Here is an 18994-nt window from a genome sequence, read left to right as displayed (position 1 = left end):
CCCCTGACTGTGGCTGAATTCGTGCACAGCTTGGGCACTCACGCTGCATATGTCCTCACTTCCCACAATAATAACCCTCCCAAGAACCTAACCCAGGTGCAGAAGTTAATGGAATTCCCCTTCCTCCCCTCATGACTCCTCGTCCTGCTGCCATCCCACCCGTCCACCATCCAGAAAAAGAGCCACAACCTTGTTTAATCACAACCTCATGGGCAGAGAGGAACCGTCTCAAGTTCAACAAAGGCAAGTGCAGGGTCCTGCACCTAGGGAGGAAGAACTCCATGGCCCAGGACAGGCTGGGGGTTGACCTGCTGGAAAGAGGGTACAAGAGAGACATGGCCCTACTGGAGAGAGTCCGGCGGAGGGCTACAAAGATGATGAGGGGACTGCAGCATGTCTCCTGTGAAGAAAGGCTGCGAGAGCTCGGCCTGTAGAGCCTGGAGAAGACAAGACTGAGAGGGGATCTCAGTAGAGCCCAGTGACAGGACAAGAGGCAACGGGCACAACTGAACCACAGGCAGTTCCATGTGCACAGGAGGAAAAACTTCTGGGCTGGGAGGGTGACGGAGCACTGGCACAGGTTGCCCAGAGAGGCTGTGCAGTCTCCTTCCCTGGAGATACTCAAAAGCCCTCTGGGTGGGGTCCTGGGCAATGTGCTCTGGAGGACCCTGCTTGAGCAGGGGGGTTGGACTAGATGATCTCCAGAGGTCCATTCCAACCTCAGCCGTCCTGTGATCGGTGATTCTCCAGGACCTTGACAGTGTTTTCAAAGGAATTTGTGCAGCTACTGACACAAACCCCTCATCTAGGGGACTTCCTGTTGTAGACATGGCCCCACCCTAGGTTTCCGAGGAGCAGAGTCTCATGCACATATAGGAGCAGAATTAATTATTTCTTTGACATGAATTACAAGAATAAATGACAGTACAGGAAGTAACAGCTCGAGCTGGCTGCCTCCACGCAGGGACCCTGAACAAAGACATTCTGGGCTAATCAGACCCTTTGCAGTCTTATTTCCCCACCTGCCAGTGACAGTCTCCTCCAGTCTTCTTTTCTGAGTCACTGGTCTCTCCCCTTCTGACTGGTCTCTCTCTCCTTCGGACAGCTCCTGGCCTACAGCCCAGGCCCTTATCTCCTCCAAGGTCAACCCCAACCCACGTGCATCCCATCTTGTCTCCTGCATCCTATTTTACATCCTCATTAGCTGCTTTTGTAGCCTTAGTAGCTGGTCATAAATGGTTTTGCAGCTACATTGCCAGCAATGTTTCTCAAGTTCATTCACAGCTCGGCCTTGAGGCCCGCAGGCTTCATCTACTTTAGGCCCTGAGACTAAGCTGAAGCTAAATCAGATACAATGTCCTTCTCTGACACTTCCCATGGTGGGAGGCCAACTTCAGACTTCCCACAAATCCAATCCCCACTTAGAAGTATTCTAAGAGAGAAGAGTCACTCTTGCATTGCTGTTCGTTCTCTCATCCATTCCATCTTTCTCCTCCCCCATTGCATTGAGCTCGACACGGTAGGTGGAAAGTCCACTGGACTCCACGGGAAGAACTCCACCTTTGCAGTTCTTTGTTCTTACAGATGTCATCCATTATCAGATTGCATTTCTCTGGGAAAGGGCAAAGGAGCAAGCCACCGCTTCAAACCAGCAATGCTTGCTGCACCAGCTGCAGCTCACCTGCGCAGCACATTCCCTCTACTGCTCATCGTTTCTGCTCCTGGAAGGATGGACTTCCAGCCTTCAGGTGCTTGCAGGAGTCCAGGGCATGCCTTAAAACAAAGGCCAGCCTGTGGCGCCCTTTGTGCTGAGATTCATCCAGCTTCCTTGGCAACACCTGTGGTCAGTCACAGCCAGGCTTCTGCCCTCAACCTTCTTCCATTGTGCGGATGTATTGCTTGGCCACAACGCAATAAGCAGAGAGAGTTCCACTTCTTGGAATAGGTGCTAGCATGCCACACTAGAAAGCACAGCGGTGCCTCTGTCAACATCAACACCTACCGGTGGGAAAAGAGCCTTCTAGGCTGAAATCGACTCACGTATGAAGGTCAAAGAACACCAACTCAAGGGTTTGGAAAAGAAAGAGTGCTTTTCTCCTCAAAACAACAACAACAAAAAAAACCCTCAGTTTTCATACAGTCCTCCCAGAGAAATTGCTCCTTGAGTTCACACGAGGTTAGCTGTTTGGCTTTTGTAAAACACAGGGAAAAGGTTTTAGGTTTTACAACAATTTCTTTTAGACAACGGGCAGGCATCCTTTTCCAGCTCCAACCGTGCCAGCTGAACGGGCCAACATCCTCCTACTTGCAGGAGTGGAGGGCATAATTTCTACGCCGTATAACGTGCTCCAGCCTGAAGCAGTCCAGGCTGCTCACCAGCTCTTTGCCCGACGTCCGTGTGGTTTTCCGCCCACTTGGGAGCCCGGCCACGGCCCCGGGGGCCAGCAGAACTGGCAAGGCCAATAACCTGTGCCGTGCAGAGAAGGGGCCAGGTGCCGGGCAGGAGAACGCTGCCCGGAGGCGGCGGGGCTGCGGGCAGAGCGAGCGGCTCTCTGCAGCCGCCTCTTCTCCACAGAGCGGAGCTGCAGCTTCTGCTTGGCGCCAGCAGCTGCCGCGGGCGGGTGGAGAGCCCGCCCCCCGCCCGGCCAATCGGGGAGCGAGGGGAGGCAGCGAGCGAATGGGTGGCCGGGAGGGGCAGGGTGAGCCGTGAGCGACACGCAGGCCGCCCAACGGCCGCCCGGCGGGCTGTCCCTGCGGCCGCGGCCGGGGCCAGCGTGGCGCAGGGCCCGGCGGCGGCGGCCTGCTGCGTGCGCGGGGGCCGGGGCTGGCCCGGGCGGGGCCCGTGGGCGAGGGGCGTGCGGCGGGGGCGTCTGCGCCACGGCCGCGCCCCAGCAGCCTGCTGCGCTCCCTGTGCCGGCGCGGGGGGCCCGGCTGGCGCCCCGTCCCTGCCATGGCCCCGCCCCTCCGCCCCCGGCCCCGGCCCCGGCCCAGGAGTTGGGTGCTGCCGTGGCCCAAAATGGCGAAGCAGGCAATTCCCCCTGAGCGCAGGAAAGCGCTTTTTCCCCGCGAGGGCGGTTAAGCAGTGGAGCAGGTTCCCCGAGAGGCTGTGGAGTCTCCGCTGCAGGAGAAGCTGCAAAGCCGCCTGTGCTGGTGTGGGGCAACGTGCTGTAGGTGCCCCTGCTGGAGCGGGGCTGGAGCAGAGCATCTGCAGCGGTGCCTGCCACGCTCAGCTGCCCCAGCACGGCCCGGTCCTGCCCTTCCTCTGCCTGCCGGGGTGGGGCGCGAGGGGGCCCGGCGGGAGCGTGAGGGTGAGCGGCGGGGCTGCAGGGTAGGGGGCTGGTGCGAGGGGGAGGGCGGCTGGGGAAGGGGTTGGGGCTGGCAGTGGGGGTTCGGGCATCTCCCTGGGGTTGGTGCTTGGGGGCTGGTGTTGAGGGCAGGGCTGGGGACGAGAGCTGGCTGCATGGGGTGAGGGGTTGGGTGAGGCGTGGGGCGAGGTTTGGTGGTTGTGCTGCGGGTTTCTGGTGCTTGCTGTGAGTGTTGGCTAGCTTTGTGGGGGAGTGGGCTATGGCAGGGGTGAGGGCTGGGGTGACGGCTAGCATTTGTTGTCTAGGGCTGAGGGTTGGAGATGCCGGTGAGGGCTGGAGCAAGAGTTAGGGAAAGGGGTTGGAGGTCTGGGTTGTGGCTGGAGGGTTAGAGTTTGGGGTGAGGGATGAGAGGAGGGGATTGGGGCAAGAGGTACGGTGGGGTCAGGTTTTGAGGTGGTGCTGGTGGTTAGTGGTGAGCAGGTGAGTGCGGCCAGGCGTGGGCAGCTGGGGATGAAAGAGGAGGGAGCTGGCCATGCGGAGCCGCGCGCGGCCCCTCGAGCTGCCTCGCCCTGCCCTGCCCCAGCTCCCTCCTGCCCGGGGCGGCCGCGCTGCGGCCCTGGAGCCCCTGGCGGCGCCGGCTGCTGCTGCTGGAGCAGCTCGCGCAGCAGAGGTGACCTCAGAGCCGCCCCCGGCGGGGCCATTGTGACCCCCCCCATTGTGACACCGGCGGCGCTGTCAGGTGCGGGCAGTGTCCGGGCGGACGGCGACGGGAGAGGGCAGGAGCGCGTGGAGCTCGAGGAGGAGCCCCCGAGCGCAGCCGCGTCTTTCCCTGCCGCCCCGGCAGCCCCGCGGAGTCGAGGCGTTTGCCGAGGCCTTGCCAGCTCCTGCTGCGGGTGAGAGCGACGGGGCTGGGCTCGGCAGTGCCACGGGGCTGCGGGGGCCCTCGGCCGTGGCGGGGGCAGGACCTTGCGGCAGGGGCTGAGGCGCAGGAGAGCTGGCTCCAGGGCCGGGACGGGCGCGGGGACCTTTGACTGCGCTGCCCCCACCCCCGTGGGGACCCTCCCCAGCTCTGCATTAAACAAGTGTCCCCCTCCTGCCTCTGCTCCGTGCCGCAGGATGGCGGAGAGACCCCCCAGCTGCCCGCGGGTGGCCTGGGAGCAGGAGTACGGCTGCCCGCGCCGGGCATCCCAGGAGCAGGACAGAGTTGCCGAGGAGAGCAGCTCTGCCTCGAGGCCCTTGGAGGGGTTCGAGTCCCAGGCGTGGCGGAGAGGTGAGTGAGCGGCCCCGTGGGGCTGGGCCGGGCTGGGGTGAGGGCCGGGAAGCGCACCCTGCTCTGCGCCGGGCTCCCATCTCCCCAGCACGTGGTGTCGGGGTGCCTGAGGTGGTGGCACAGCGGTGCCCGGATGCCAGGGCCCGCTCGGGGCTTGGGAGCTGGCCCCAGCGCAGCATGCGCCCAGGAGGGAGAGCGCAGATGGACGCAGCTCCTGCTGCCTGGGACGGGCAGCGAGCGGCAGCTCCGTGGCAGGAGGAGGGATGCTGCCCGTCTGGCAGCACGTTCCCCAGCCTGGTGCAGTTGAGGTTTGCCCTGCCTGGCTGGCTGCAGCAGGGCAGCCCATGTGCTGGGTACCGTGCAGCCTTGAGCAGCCTGGGGGAGACTGCGTGCCCGGGAGCAGGCCCATGGCTGGCCGGCAGGCAGAGCTCACTGCGCGGCTCTCTGCTGCCTGCCCTCCATCTCTGCAGTGCTCCCGGCTCTCTTCCTTTCTCAGGTGCAAGGTTTTCCATCAGCAGCTGGTCCGAGCTGTCCAGAGAGGATGAGGAAGCCTTGGACTTCATCCAGGCCTTTGTGGGTGGCCGAGAACAGGTAAGTGCAGCCGTTTCCATGGGGGCTGTGCCTGGGTCTCCCTGCGGGTCCGCCCATGTCTGCTGGCAGGCTGCTGGGGAGGTGCTGGCTGTGCAGAGCTGCTGCCGTCCGGGGTCCCGCCCAGCACTGCAGCCCCCTGGCTGCTCTGGTCCTGCTGGCCTTTCCTGTCCCCTCTCGCGCTCACTCTGTCTCTCTTCCCCGTCTGTCAGCAAGAGGCGCAGAAGCTGAAGTTTCTAGCGTCCATCGGCACCCTCTGTGGAGGCAGCAGCGCCAAGACCTTGTCCTGGGGCCTGGAGGTGTTCTGCTGCCGACACGAGCTGGCCGAGCATATCGAGGTGAGGGGAGAGGCAGCAGGTGTGAGGACAGGGGCAAGGCCAGCTGGGCCCTGGGTCTGCTGGTGCTGGGTGATGGCAGTTGTCGTGCTGACTGCCGGTTGTGCTGTGCAGGTGCTGCTGGAAGAGGAGCCCTTGGAGCGCCTGGGCACAGCGGTGCGCCAGCAAGCCATGCTTGCTATCACGGCAATGAGGTAGCTAGCAGAGCCCCTGGTTTGGCCAGGACCTGTGCACAGCATGTGCCTGATGGCACCGTCCCTGGCTGGGAGGTGTGCACCATGGTGGGAGGAGGCTGGCGGTGCTGTCTGCTGCGCTTCTGCTCTCCCCTGGCCCAGGCTTGTCAGTAGGGCAGATGGGAGGGCAGAGGGTTGCCTGCTGCAGCTCCCCAGGGCCCCTTGGCTTGTAGTGCAGAAGGGGAGGCAGGTGGTAGAGAAGGGGGGAGGCCTAGCTGCCTGGGCTCTCCTCTGCCCCTGGGCCAGTTCATGGAGGGAGGAGGTGCCTCCCTGCAGGGCTCCCTCACGTGCTCTCTGTAGCAGCCGGGGGACTCCTGCCCCAGCGGCCCACAGCCACCTCCCCAGGGCATCCAGGCACTGCTCCCAGCACCAGTGTCCAACAGGCATCTCTCTCTCTCTCTCGCTCTCTCTTTGCAGTGCAGTGGAGCCGGTTCTGGAGGGCAAAAAGAGCAGCCTTCTCCATGCCTGCTTCAAGAGTGTCTTCTTGCTTCCTCCAAGAGAAGACATGGAGACCGTGGACATGTCCCTCTACTCCAAGGTAGGTGCTGGGTGAGCTACAGGGAGCCCGCCAGCCCCTCTGGGCTTGCCCCTGGCTCCGCTGTGCTGAGGTGACTGTCAGCTCCAAGGCTGGGCAGGATCTCAGCTTTGTTTTCCCACCCTCCTGCCTTCATGCCCTTCCCGTGGGCTGGGCCATGGGCAGTGCCCAGGGGCTGGTCCGTGCACAGCAGATCTCCTGCCCTGAGGCCTCTCGTTGGCCCGTGCAGGGCAGCGGGTGTCCTCGCTGGGCAGCAGGGGTTCAACTGAGTCTGCTGTGGGTCAGAGGCAGTGGGGAAGGAATGCCACAGCCCCCTGTCCTCCTTGCAGACCCTCGATGCCATGGACAACATGTTGGAGGTGCTGGTGCTCAAGTCGGCCACTTCCAGCCTCCTGGAGCTGCAGAAGATCTTGCAGGTGTGGCATTTGCAAAGAGTGGGCTGCATTGGGCCTGTTCCTCAGCCCAGAGGGAAGTGACACCCTCGAGTGGACATTCCCCCCCCCGAGTGCCATGTACAGGCAGCACGCTGCAGGCAGGGGGCGTTTCTCGCTTGGGTGAGGGGAGGTTCCCCACTGGGCTCTTCTGTGAGCCCAGTGTCCCCTGGCTACAGCCCAAGTCCCTTCCCACCCCAAACATCCTCCAGGCTCTTGGGAACACCTTGCCCCCATGAGCACTCCTGGGCCACCTCTGCCCCCAAAGCTCTCCTTGCACCAAAGCAGTGGGAGGAATGTCACCCTTCTTCTCTAGGCACTGCACTGATGGCAGCTGGTGCTGCTGCCCCCCTGCCTCCGCGTGCCTTGTGCTTTCCTTGCCAGATCGGAATGGGGCAGAGACCCACTGGGAGCTGCCCGTGCTGCAAGGGGAGCCGAGCCCGGAAGCTTGGTTCTTCTGCCATGCCAGGAGGCCGGAGGCCAGGCTGCCCACTGCAGACCCCTAGGGAAGGTGTGGCCTGAAAGGCCTGCCATCCTGAAGAGGGCACCCGGGGCCATGTGCATGGCCAGGAGCAGAGGCTGGGAGGGGGCTTGGGTGGTGTGGCTGGCTGCCTGAGGGCAAGGTGGGCCTTGCAGGCTGGGGCCTGTAGGGGCAGGAAGGCCATTCCAGGCTTGGCTCTAGCTCCGAGGAAGCCTTGGTGCACTGTAGGACTGCAGGCAGGCGCTTAGCAGAGCTGCTTCTGCTGGAGTGGGCGTCAGCTCCCCGGGCAGAGCAGTAGCCTTTCTCCTTGCAGATGCTGCTGCCCTTCACCAAGACGGAGAGAGCAGCTGTGCGTGAGAGGGCCGTGGGGAGGATTGGGAGGCTGAGCAAGTTGCTGGCCAACTATTCCTCGCTGGAGGTAAGGAGCCAAGCACCGTGCAGCCCCCGCTTTGGCCCTTTGCAGCAGCCCAGAGCACAGTGCAGCTCAGGGGTCCCTCGGAGGGAAGCGTGGGCACAGGTTAAGGCACTGAGCAAGGCTCTGCCCTGAAGCAAAGCTCTTTGGCCCTCTCTCCATGGGCTTTTCTCTGCAGTCCCTTTGTCGCAGGAGCCAGCTGTGCCCCCAGCCCTGTGCAGGGGAGCAGTTCGCGCGGAGCATGATGTGAGCCGCAGCCTGGCAGTGCTGCCTTTGCTGGGCTGCTGCTTTGGGAGGCAAGGCCTGCAGGGCCCTCGAGAGCTTTGGCTCCGCTGGGATCCATGCCTGGGCAGAGTCTTGGCTTCAGGGCTTTGGTGGCGACTGCCTCCCGTCAGCCCTTCTACCTGTCCCACCCGCCTTGCCCAGGTGTGGCACCCCTTTGGAGGAGTGGATGAGAGCCCTGCCTGCTATGGGAAGATCCCCGTGCCGATGCTGGGACAGCTGGTGGGCTGTCTCATCCTTTGCTGTGCTTACGAGGACGCGGAGACCAAGGGCGGGGCCTTGGATGCTCTTCATTGCCTCTTCAGATTCGTCGTGCAGCGAAAACGTAAGAGAAGCTGTGCTGGGCTGTGTGCTTCTGCACGCGGCCACGCTGGCAAGGCCGGGGAAGGCATCGCACTGCCTCGGCCCCTCTGCTCAGTGAGGCAAAGGAGCAGGAGGCGCGGCTGATGTAGGAGCAGGGGAGCGGGCTGTTAGTACCTGTCCTGGATACCACTGGCCTGGAAAACGCTCAGCAGCCCCTGCTCAGAGGCTACGGCTTGTGTCGGGCTTCGCACCGGAAAGCCCGTGAGGCTTTTGGTACCCTTTGAAGCAGTTGCCCTTCTCTGCCCTGGAATAGGCCCCGACCCTCCCTGGGAATCCTGCTCCCCATCCATTCCTGGCATGCCCTTTGTCTCTGCCAGGCTGGTTTCTCTCTGACGCCATGAGTCTGCCAGCTGCAGCTCTGCATGACTCCTGCTGACCGCTGTGTCTTTCTGCTGCTGTTCAGGCCGGGCGATGCTGCAGGATGATCCAGAGTATGTGGAGCCCCAGAAGGAGAGGGAAGCCGACAATGAGCTCTGCCTTTCGTGGACGAGCAACATGAGCGTGATCATGAGGGTGAGGAGCACTTCCCTTGCTGGGACTGTTGGCCATGGGGTCCTGAGGAGACGTGGATGAGCAAAGGGATGCCTAACGAGTGGGGCTGAGGGGGCCTTGGGGTTGATGCAGAGGTGGTGGTGGAGAAGGAAGCAGCTCTGAGTGGCACCTAGAGTACTGGTTGCTGCCTGGTAGCAGCCCTGCTCTCACTGCTGTGTCTCCCGCTGTCCCTGAGCGGGGACTAGCCAGAGGCTTGGCTCCAAGAGTCCCAGCAGCAGCTGCAGCCTGCTGGCCACCGGCAAGCTAGGGTTGCCTGCAGAGCCAGTGCACTGTGAGCCTGCTCCCGAGCATCCTGCCTTGCCCTGGTGGCCCTCTGGCCACATGCCCCATGCTGCTGCTACCCAGCACAGCGCGTGCTCCTGGCTCTCCTGGGCCACGGTGCCAGCACTGCCCCGCACCTCTCTCCAGAGCCACATCCACTGCTTAGCTAAGCAGCAGTAGTGCAGCACGCAGTGTGACATTTCTTCTCTCACGTCCTTTCTGCCCCAGCTGTTTGTGAAAAACCTGCAGCCTTCCGAAAGGACAGACGTCATTGTCACAGCCATCGAGGGCATGAGGAACTGCAGCACCTACAATACGGAGGTGGCTTCCCACATGCTGACCATGTTCCTGCTGGACGCTTTCTCTGTGCTGGAAGATGTAAGGAGCCTGGGGCTGGCGTGCATGGGGCTCGACCCTCTGGGGCGCTGTTTCCCCGCCGAGAGCCAGTGTTCGTGGGCAGCGGAGCCCCTTGGAAGGCAGCAAGGAGCGGTGGGAGTGGTGGAGAGGGAAGGAGAAGTGAGTGGGAGCTGGGGTATTGGCTGCTCTCTGGGAGCAGCCTCACCGTCCGCCTTGTGTCTTCCAGGTGCCACGCATCATAAGGTGCCTCTACAGGAACGTCAAGTATGTGAGGGAGCTGTCGGCCCGGGTCACCCTAAACAAGACCCTTTGCCAGCTGGCCTGCTTGGAGCCCAGCGAGGTGACCGTGAGCCTGCTGTACTGCTCGCCACTGTGCAACAGGTATGGGGCCCGTCAGCCTGGACGGGCTCCAGTGGCTCATTGGCCATGGGGAGAAGGGCCCAAAGAGGGCCAGAGGCAAGCAGAAGGCCAGCACACGGCTGAGGGGCAGGGCCCTGTGTCTCGCCCAGCGTTTCCCAGCCCTGGTGCCTCAAGCAGGCCTTGAGGAGCCAGAGCTGAGCAAGTGTCCCTGCCTTGAGCCGCAGAGCGCAGCGGCTCTGCACGCTCCCTGCCGCGCAAGGGGCTTCAGCTTGGTCATGTGCTGCCTGCCTGGGCAGGACCCTCTTGGGGCTGCCAGGGAGGAGGGGGTGGGCAGGGGCAGGGCTGGCACACAGCTGGGGACCTCCAGGGCTGGCCCAGGCTACGGTGCTGCGGCCAAGGAAGTGCCACTGACAAGGCGCTCTGGGCCTGCAGCACTGCCGTGAGCATGTGGAAGGTGCTGATGGATAAGCCGATGCTTGCGCCGGACATGCTGCGGGAGCTGCTGAGCTTGCTGGAGGAGCGGCCACTGCGCAAGCAGTCCAGCTCCGACAGGGACAACAACTGCATCCTTCCGCTGGCCGTGAGTTAGGGGACGAGGCCTCCCGTGCCCCCAGGCTGGTGCCTGCCTCCCTGGGCCCCCTCCCCCTCTCCGCTGCCCGTGTGCCCCCAAGCAGGGACCTCTCCTGGGCCCATGGCTACAACATGGCCAGCGCCAGGCCTCCGACTGTGCCAGCACACAGGGCTGCCAAGTGCTGCCTGGCCTCTCTGCACACCAACAGCCAGGCTGGCCATGCCCAGGAAATCTCCATCCGACGCTGTCCCTGCATCCGCTGACCTCGCTCAGTAGGCTGGAAAGCCAGGGTCGGGTTGGGGGCAAGGTGAGGGGCAGGAGTAGGGCTCCTGCAAAACCTGGGCAGGCAGCACGGCCTGGGACAGGGAGCCTGGCCGAGCGTGCACGCTACACGAAGCCTGCCGAGGTGATGGTCATGCTGAGGCAGGAAGGCTCACTGTGTACAACCAGGAGCTGAGGCCCAAGAGCCTGCGGGCGCTGGCCCTGGTCAGGCAGCCAGGCTGAGGCCTCCACCTGCATTTCCCATGCTCCAAGGCTGTGCTCGAGCCTCCCACCTGGAGGGCTGTGGAAGCATGCCGGGGACTGCTCGGGAGTGAGAGGTGTGACTGGGTGTTTTCTGCAGGCAACGAGGGCACTGTGTGAGATCATCCGGGAGCCCGTCTGCCCAGAGGCGGTGAAGGCGTTTTTCCCCCAGCTCTTCCTGGCGCTGCTCTTGCAGATGGTCTTCACAGCAGAGTTCAGCCACCAGGAAGCAAATATCTTCTTGAGGGAATGCCAACGGGATGAGTCCCGTCCCACCAGCCACGTCAGGTGCTCGATCCCGCTCGCCCTGTCTCTGCACTGCACCTGGAGGCAGGGCCAGGCTGCCAGTGTGACCTGGGCTTTGCTCTGCATGCAGGTGCGCCGTGCAGGCCATGAAAAGTCTGCTGCGCTGCGCCCACTATGAGACCGTAGCCGTGGCTGTTGAGAGGAAGGGCGGCTGGGACCTATTTCTGCATGCGGACACCTCGCAGAAGGGAGTGGTGGTGCTGGCCAGGTAGAGCCCTTTCCGGCCTGCTCTGGCCCAGCACCTCTTCCCTGGCTGTGGGGTGTGCCTCCCCATGTGCTTCTTGGTGGGGGAGGGGGAACGCCACTTCTCCAAGAAAGAGGCTGCAGCCTCAGCCCTTGTGGCAAGGGCTCGCCCAGCAGAAGGGCCCTGGGAGCTGCCATGCTGCCCAGCTTGGAGAGCTGCTGGGGGAGCAGGTGGTGTTAGGAGCTGTGGGAGAGGGTCGTGCGCAGGAGAACCTGGGGAGGGCCCAGGGGCACAGGAATCCAAAGCGGGCAGGAGAGGGGATGTGTGGGCAGGCCATGCCGCCTGGGCAGGAAGGCTGTTTCTCCGGTCTCCCACCAAAAGGAACGTAATGATGCCTGACGCTGACTTTCTAATGGCAAGGTGTGGTAGGGCAAGAGCAGTGCTCCATGAGCAAATGCCGCTGGCTGCAGGAGCTGCGTGCCAAGCAGAGCGATGCCAGAGGAGGTTTGCCTGCTCGGCTGAGGCCCAACACTGCCTTCTTGCCTCTGACAGAGCAATGAGGGGGGCTGCCAGTCACCTGCGTCGCTGGATCTTCCGCCAGCTGGCAAGGCTGCTGAGGAGGGAGGACCAGTTTCATCAGCTGCCCGTCATGGCTTTCTTTGTCGAGGTGGGCCTCATGGCAAGCAGTGCCTCTCTGGAGGGGCCTCTAAATGCTGTGCTCGCTTGTGCACATGCGTGTGGGGTGATGCTGGTGAATGGAGCTGGGGCAATGCATACGCTCCTGTTAGTAGCCCCGGCCTTGGCTCGTTTCTGCTGGGCGACCACTCGTAAGCACTTGTATTTCGTGCCTGCTTTGTGGCAGCTGTCTGTGTTCAATTGCTCCTCCAAGGGATGAGAACAAGAGGCTGCGGAGGGTTCAGGGGACGGGAGGAGGAGGCGAGCAGTGTGTGCAGTGTGCCGTGAGGCGCGGGGCTGGGAGCAGGGCCCAGGGGTGTCTGCACAATGCCTGCTGTGTTTGGGCTGAGCTTTGTGAGGGCCTGGTGCCCTTGCCCTGGATGGTGGGTGGGATGGAGAGCTGCACGCTGCGGGCAGTGCTGCCGGCTGTGCCAGTCTTTCAGTGCTGTGTCCATTTCAGCTGCTGGAATGCCCTGACCTTGCCGACATGGATGAGGAGGTCCTGCCACTCGTCCAGGGTTATGCGCAGAGTGAGAGCCTGGAGATGCGCAGACTGGCGTTCAGAGGCCTCGTGGCCCTGTTGAATAGACCCAAGATGGTGAGGAGGGGGGCAGGCGGGTGAAGCCATGCTGGCAGCCTGGGGCTTGACAGGAGACACTGGGTCAGAGAGTGGCTTGGACTTGGCTGGCAATCCGGAGGTGTGGTAGCTGCTCCCAAGTCTCCGCTGCCCCATTCATCTGCCCCGAGTGTCATGCCAGGCCCTTGGCCGTGCTGCACAAGGAGAAAGGCACCAGTGCCCAGCGGGAAGATCTGGGAGAGGGACAATGAGCTGGAGCACAGGGCCGGGCTAAGGCAGCCAGGTGCTCCTGGGCCTTGAGGCAGCAGCTTTGCTCCCTACAGAGGCCAGTGCATGCTGAGGGCCCCCTTGCAGATCTGTGCCCTGCACTGCAGCCTCTGTGCCCAAGGCCTGCGTGTGTGCAGAGCCCTGGCCCTGGCCACTGAGCCCTGATGGGAAAAGAGCAGGCAGAGCACTTTTGGGCGGGGCGGGGGGGGTTCTGGCCTTGCTTCCCACAAAGAAAGTTGTGTGTTTCCCACAGAAAAGGAGAATGCAGAGCCTGCTCCCAGACAGCATGGAGTGGCTGCAGGATGCTTGCAGGGAAGTGCGTGTGGGAAGCCTGATGCTGCTGAGAAACATCCTCAGCTACCTGGAACAGAAGGGCTCCAACCCGATTGTTCTGCAGCTGGCCGAGAAGCTTCTGCCTCGCTTTGATGACGTAAGGCTGATGGGAGAGCCGGGGCTCTGCTGGTGTGTCCGGGGGTCCGTATGCGTGGTCTGGGTGCTGTGTGCCCCTCTGCATACGTGCCTGTTGGCACGTCCCCACACAGGCCCTGCTGTATGTCAGGAAACCTTTTGCCCTGTGGTTCTCAGCCCATGCCCTGTGCTGGCCTTGGTGTCCGGGGCTGTGGGAGTAGAGCAAACCAGCCCCCTGTCTGCTCTCGGCTGCTGCGTCTCGTGCTTGACTGCGTGCGGCGCTTGCCGTGGCCTGGGGCAGCGATGAGCAGAGAGGTAGGAGCAGGCTAGAGAGCGAGGGAGAGGCCGTGCTGCGGGACTGTCCCTTTCTGTCCTCTTGTTGTGTGCGGGGGCCCTGATGGAGGCCTAGGGAAATCCAAGAAGCTCCCTCCAGAGGGAGAGGGAGACAGAGCCCAGGGAGGCTTGTCGTGCTGCTGCCGACAACCCTCATTGTCCAGGCTGCCTCAGCAGAGGCTTGTCCTCAGCTCCGACCTCTGGCCGGGCTGGGGGACAGTTGTGCCCGGAGAGGACGAGGCCTTGCAACGGCAAACGCTCTTGTCGGGCCCCGTTCCTGGAGTCGTTGCTGAGGCCTCCCCTGCTCTCCTCCCTGCCTGCAGGAAGACAGCAGAGTGCGAGAGCTCTCCATGCTCCTCTTCAAAGACCTGCTGGAGATTGTGGTGGGGAAGAACAAACGGAACCTGAAGCAGCATGCACAGAGGAGCCTGGTGCCGCTCTTCCTCCACATGAGTGACAAGGTGCAGAGAGTGGCCCAGGTAGGGAGCAGTGTTTTGGGGAAGCAATGCTGACATGCCGTGGGTGGAGGTGAGCAGCAAGGCAAGGGCTGCTGCCAAGTGTGCCTTGGAACGCATGGCAGCATGAGGTGCAGCTTCCTGTGTGCCGAAGGACGAGGCAGAGCTGCCTCTGCCTTCAGGGAGGGCCAGACCTAGTGGCACGCTGCGTCGTGCCATTTGGGGCTGGGAAAGGCTGGGAGCCTTGCCAAGACGAGGGGGACCCAGGGTGTCCTGCCGTGGCTGCGGTGGCATCTCCTGGTCTCTGTTGCTCTGCAGGCCTCTCAGGAAGCCCTGGTGAGCGCTGCACAGTTCCTCAAGTGGGAGGAGCTCAAGCAGCTGGCCAGAAGAGCGGAGACATGGAAGATCGGGGAGTGCGTGGTAAGGACGTGGCCAAAGCCCCCGGGGCCGCGGCGGGATGAGGCCTGCCGCCATGGCCAGTGGGCAGGGTGCACAGCTGTGCCCCTCACGCACTGCTGCAGCCCAGAGCCCTCTACTCTAAGTGCCCGCTGGGGTGCTGAAGGGGCCCCTGGCCTGGCTGGGCCTTGGCAGAAGCATGGCGGGGATCTCAGCACCCGCAGGCCCCGCTCTGCCCTCTGCTCCCTCTGAACCTGGCTACCAGCCAGCTTCTAGCTGGGAGGCGTGGGCAGGAAGGAAGAGGAGGCCGGAGCTGGGAGGAGGGACAGGCCTGGCCTTCTGGGGAGGCTCGGTGCCAACCCCCTGTCCTTGTGCTGTCTGCAGCTGCTGAGGGACAGGAGCAGAGCGGAGCAACACCTGCGCCAGAGCCTGCCATACCTGGAGAACCCGGACGCATCCTTGCGGGAGGCAGCTGTGAGGTTCATTGGTGAGCCACAAGCCCAGGGCCATGCCTGCCCACCCAGACGGGCACACAGGAGGGTCTTCAGTCCCTCCCACCGTCCCTGGGTCCTGCACCGTGGGGACGGGGCTGGGGCCAGCCTTGCCCAAGGGGAGCAGGCTGCATGGCCAAGCTGGCAAGGCCAGATGGGAGCTGTGCTGCTGGGGGCTTGCTGGGGAGTATGAGGGGTGAGCGGAGGTGTTTGCCTAGGGCTCATCGGGCAGCAAGTGAAGAAGCGGAGGAAGGAGAAGGTGCAGGAGCTGTGCACTGGTGAGTGAGAGCAGCGCTGTGTCAGGCAGCCCTGGCAGGGAGGAGGGAGGAGGCTGGGAAGTGAGCTGCAGTTCACTGGCCTGCCCCAGGTGAGGAAGGCTCTGTGTCCCTATGTGGGGGAGAGCAGGGGGTATTTGGGGCGCATCTGGGGCTTGGCCGACCTGCAAGTGCCAGCTGATCCATTTGTCCTACCTGCTGCCTCCTCCGCATGGGAAGAGCTGAGTGGGGCTGGCCCTGCCTGGGGGGGGATTCCTGGGATCTCTGCAAAGGTGGGAGTCTGTTCTCAGCTCGGTGCCTTTCTCTCGCAGCCCTCCAGCCCCTGGAAAATGATGCGGAACCTTTAGTCCGTTGCCTGGTGTCACAGACCATCATGAACCTGAGGGTGCCAAGGAGAACATCAAGATTCCACCTCGGAGCACTGTGTCCCTGGCTCCCGAGAGCATGGGCGAGGTGGCACCCTCCCGCCAGGACGTGACTCTGTTTGAGCAGAGCTGACGCAGCTGTGCCAATGCCATGGTGCTGCACACCACGGACACACGCAAGTGTGCTGGAAGGTCTGGCTCATTGCTGGCATCTCCCGCAGCCCCAGGACAGCTCGACTCCTCAAGCACAGCCCCTGTTGTGCTACCGCTTCATGGCTTTGTTGGGCTTCCCGCAAAGATACAGCCCCGTTTCCTCAGCCGGAGTGAGTGTTCTTTTTTTAGGGAGCCAAAGGCAAGGGGCAAAACTTGCTGCCTGCATGAATCTGGCTTGTCCTGGGGGGGACGGGGTGTCCACTCGTTCCAATATGCCAGGCCAGCGTAGAGCGGCCTGACACACTTTGGTTTTGCTGCAAAGCGTCAACTGCTCTGCTGGCCCACAATAGCCAAGGGAAAGGGGGAGAAAAGCTTTGGCCTCCCCTGCCCTCTCCAGTCACCCCAGGGCAAGAGCAGGCCCCTGCTGTCTTCAGGGCTTGCATCTCAGGTGGAAGGGCAGAGCTGGGGTATGACATGCAGCTCTGTTTCTATCGCCACTGCCTACCCTGCGCATGCAGGCCTCAAGGCCGAACCGTCCATGAACTCCAGAATCATTGCTGAGCATGTAACGGCCAAACCCATTAAAAGCAGCTAATAAAGATACACAGCTAGCTCATGGGGCTAAAAAGTAGACTGCAGGGGACAAGATGGGATGCACCTGGGTTGGGGTTGACCTCGGAGGAGATAAGGGACTGTGGGAAACAAGGACATGGCAACCAGTGTGGGCTGAAGGCCAAGACCAACCAGAAGGAGAGAGACACCAACCAGAAGGAGAGTAAAGAAGACTCAGTAAAGAAGATTGGGGGAGACCTTCCCTGGCAGGTGGGAAATAAAACTGTAAAGGGTCTAATTAGGCCAGAATTCCTTTGTTCAAGGTCCCTCCCTGGAGGCACCCAGCTCCAGCAGTTACTATGCTGCACCATCATTTAAAGAAATAAAATTTTGCTGCTAGATGTGCGTGAGGCTCTGCTTCTTGGAAACCTAGGATCAAAGTGTTTCCACAGCACTTTGGCACCCCAGATGGCAGTGTAGCCAACCACCATTGCACCCTCTCGGCTCCAAACATCCAAATTTAGAAAAGGAAAAGGAACAAAAAGGAGAAAAAAGCCGTTACAGTCAAATCGATCCCTAGCTAGTTAGCTGTCCCTTTATGTCAGGATGATTGTCCATCTTACAATTAATGTGGGGGTTAACCCAAGGAAGGATCCTTCGATTCTAAGAAATGAGCTCTGCTACAGCTTATATTGGAAGATGAAAAGCCTCACTGAATGGATTATTGGTATGTGTGGGGATAATTGGATGTGGGACCGGCGAGATCCAAGGAGGACAAACGGCACCCTCTGTAAAACTACTCTTGCTGCAGCAGATATAGGTGTCCCAAATAACGCCCCAGGAGCTACTGCTCCGCCTTACACTCCTCCGGTGGCGCCTCCTGAAGATCTGTCTATCTGTCCCTCTCCTCCTCTTACTCAGACTTCCCCTCCTCCCGTGGCAGGACTCCATCCTATGGTTGCTAATGTTTTACCTAATGCAGCAGCATTACAACCGAGTGCAGCGGGGGCGGGGGGGGGGGGGAGCTAACCCCCCTCACGTGGTACTGCATGTATTTACTAGCCAACCCTGGAGTCCGAGTGATTGAGCATTGTGGGCAAGCAAAATGCCCAGGTTGAGGGAGGATGTGGAAAGGAGCGCTCAGCTGTTTTCTAATATATATGCACTGGGTATAATCCAAACTGGCGGGATACCCAAGTACTCTTGAGAGAGTTGTTCTGACCAAACGAGCGAGATGATAAAATAGTTAATAAAGAGGCAAAGTTTGTACAACAGACTGGGGGAAACACAAATCGTTAGCCAGCAAACAATCCAAATTGGGATTACAATAACGCAGGGGACAGAGTCGCTTGCCAGACAGGACTCCGGAACTTGGTAGAAGCTATTAGAGCATGTAGCAAACTAGGAGTGGATTGGACTAGAGTGCAAGGAGCGTAGACAGAGCTTGGACAAAGAGGCCAGGGATTTTGGGGGAAGACTAGGGCAAGCCTTGTTGAACTATGGGGGAAGGACTTTCCAGAATTGGAATGATGCACTAGCCATTAGTGTCTTTGTCCATCAGGCCGCTCCGGATAGCCCAAAAGAGTTGAAGGAGCACATGCCAGGGTGGCAAGGAGAAACTTCACAAAGGATTTTAAGCGTGGCAGTATTGGTCTATGACGGGCGAGAGGAGAAACAGCAAGGGAAGCAAGCAAAGGAACGGAAAAAGGAAAACCAAGAAGAGGCTAATCTCTTAGCAGCAGCTTCAGCACGGAACTTGCAAATTAGAGGAAGGGGTAGAGGAAGAGACAGAGGAGGCCGAGGAAGGCTAGGGCAATGCCAAGGGCAAGGACGAGAAGGGGACAGGAGAAGATGGGCAGACAGTGAGGGACCGGAATGTTATTTCTGTGGCAATGTAGGACGTATGCAGAGAGAATGTCCCCTTTGTCCAAGAAGGCCCCCAGGAGTAAGGAGCCCCCAGGGAAGCGGATCAGTTTGGGAGGGTGGACAGTATTCACAATGACTAGAGACAGGGGAATCCAGAAACTCTGAGGAGAGAGAAATGTTTAGCATATTGTGTACATCTTCGAGATGCTGTCTCTTAGGGAGATACCTGCTTTTTCAAGAGCTGCAGACAAACTTCCAAAAGAGCAGTACCATCTTCATGTTTGCTTAACAGAAGGATTATCCTAGTTAAGGCGGGCTTATCTCCTTCAGTGTTCTGCCTTCAATAACTAAAAATGGTAACGTAACTTCTTGTTTGTCATAATGCACTATTGGGAACGGGATTACAATCGAAAAAGAGGAATGCCTATACTTTGTGCTTCACGAATTAGTGCCCGGCTGCAAAAGCACAGCTGCATCTCAGTTCTTGAGTCTCCAAACCAAATCCGTGCAGTAAGGCTTTCTTAACAACCCAGCAACACCTGGGCGCCTTTTCATTAGATTATTTAATCTAAGGTAAACTTCACAAAAAAAAAAAAAAAAAAGGAGAAAAAGTGCCTCACATTCTCCTCTATGATGTGCACAAATACTCTACCCCAATATATGTATCCAGCAGGTGTGCTCATAGAAACCAAGGGAGGACTGTTGGAGAAGGAAATTGTAGCCGATTTAGCTTCAGCTTCGCATAAGTCTCACTCTTGCTTAGCATCAGTGCCTAAAGTACCTGCAGGCCTCAAGGCTGAACTGTCCTTGAACTCCAGAAACTTTGCGAAGGA

The 18994-nt window shown here is 60.7% G+C and overlaps 1 protein-coding gene across 1 annotated transcript; it reads left to right on the top strand.

Moving 5' to 3' along the window:
• Positions 1-8644: 8644 nt before the first annotated feature.
• LOC138068167 (maestro heat-like repeat-containing protein family member 7) lies at positions 8645-16694 on the top strand. Its single transcript, XM_068954347.1, has 14 exons — positions 8645-8748; positions 9277-9426; positions 9632-9786; positions 10198-10345; positions 10959-11146; positions 11235-11372; positions 11901-12015; positions 12484-12621; positions 13121-13297; positions 13932-14087; positions 14382-14483; positions 14844-14946; positions 15537-16160; positions 16587-16694. Exons 1-13 carry the CDS (start codon positions 8647-8649, stop codon positions 15701-15703), a joined length of 1839 nt encoding a protein of 612 aa, XP_068810448.1. The 5' UTR covers positions 8645-8646; the 3' UTR covers positions 15704-16160; positions 16587-16694.
• Positions 16695-18994: the final 2300 nt, after the last annotated feature.

Source organism: Struthio camelus, chromosome 9 (genome assembly GCF_040807025.1).
Source record: "Struthio camelus isolate bStrCam1 chromosome 9, bStrCam1.hap1, whole genome shotgun sequence".
NCBI classification, from domain to species: domain Eukaryota; kingdom Metazoa; phylum Chordata; class Aves; order Struthioniformes; family Struthionidae; genus Struthio; species Struthio camelus.
This window is presented reverse-complemented; position numbering and strand designations above follow the sequence as displayed.

Coding starts and splice junctions, on each gene's coding strand:
- LOC138068167 (XM_068954347.1), top strand. CDS start 8,647: ATGCTGCAGGATGATCCAGAGTATGTGGAGCCCCAGAAGGAGAGGGAA. Junction 8,749..9,276: donor ACATGAGCGTGATCATGAGG/GTGAGGAGCACT, acceptor TTTCTGCCCCAG/CTGTTTGTGAAAAACCTGCA. Junction 9,787..10,197: donor TGCTCGCCACTGTGCAACAG/GTATGGGGCCCG, acceptor CTGGGCCTGCAG/CACTGCCGTGAGCATGTGGA.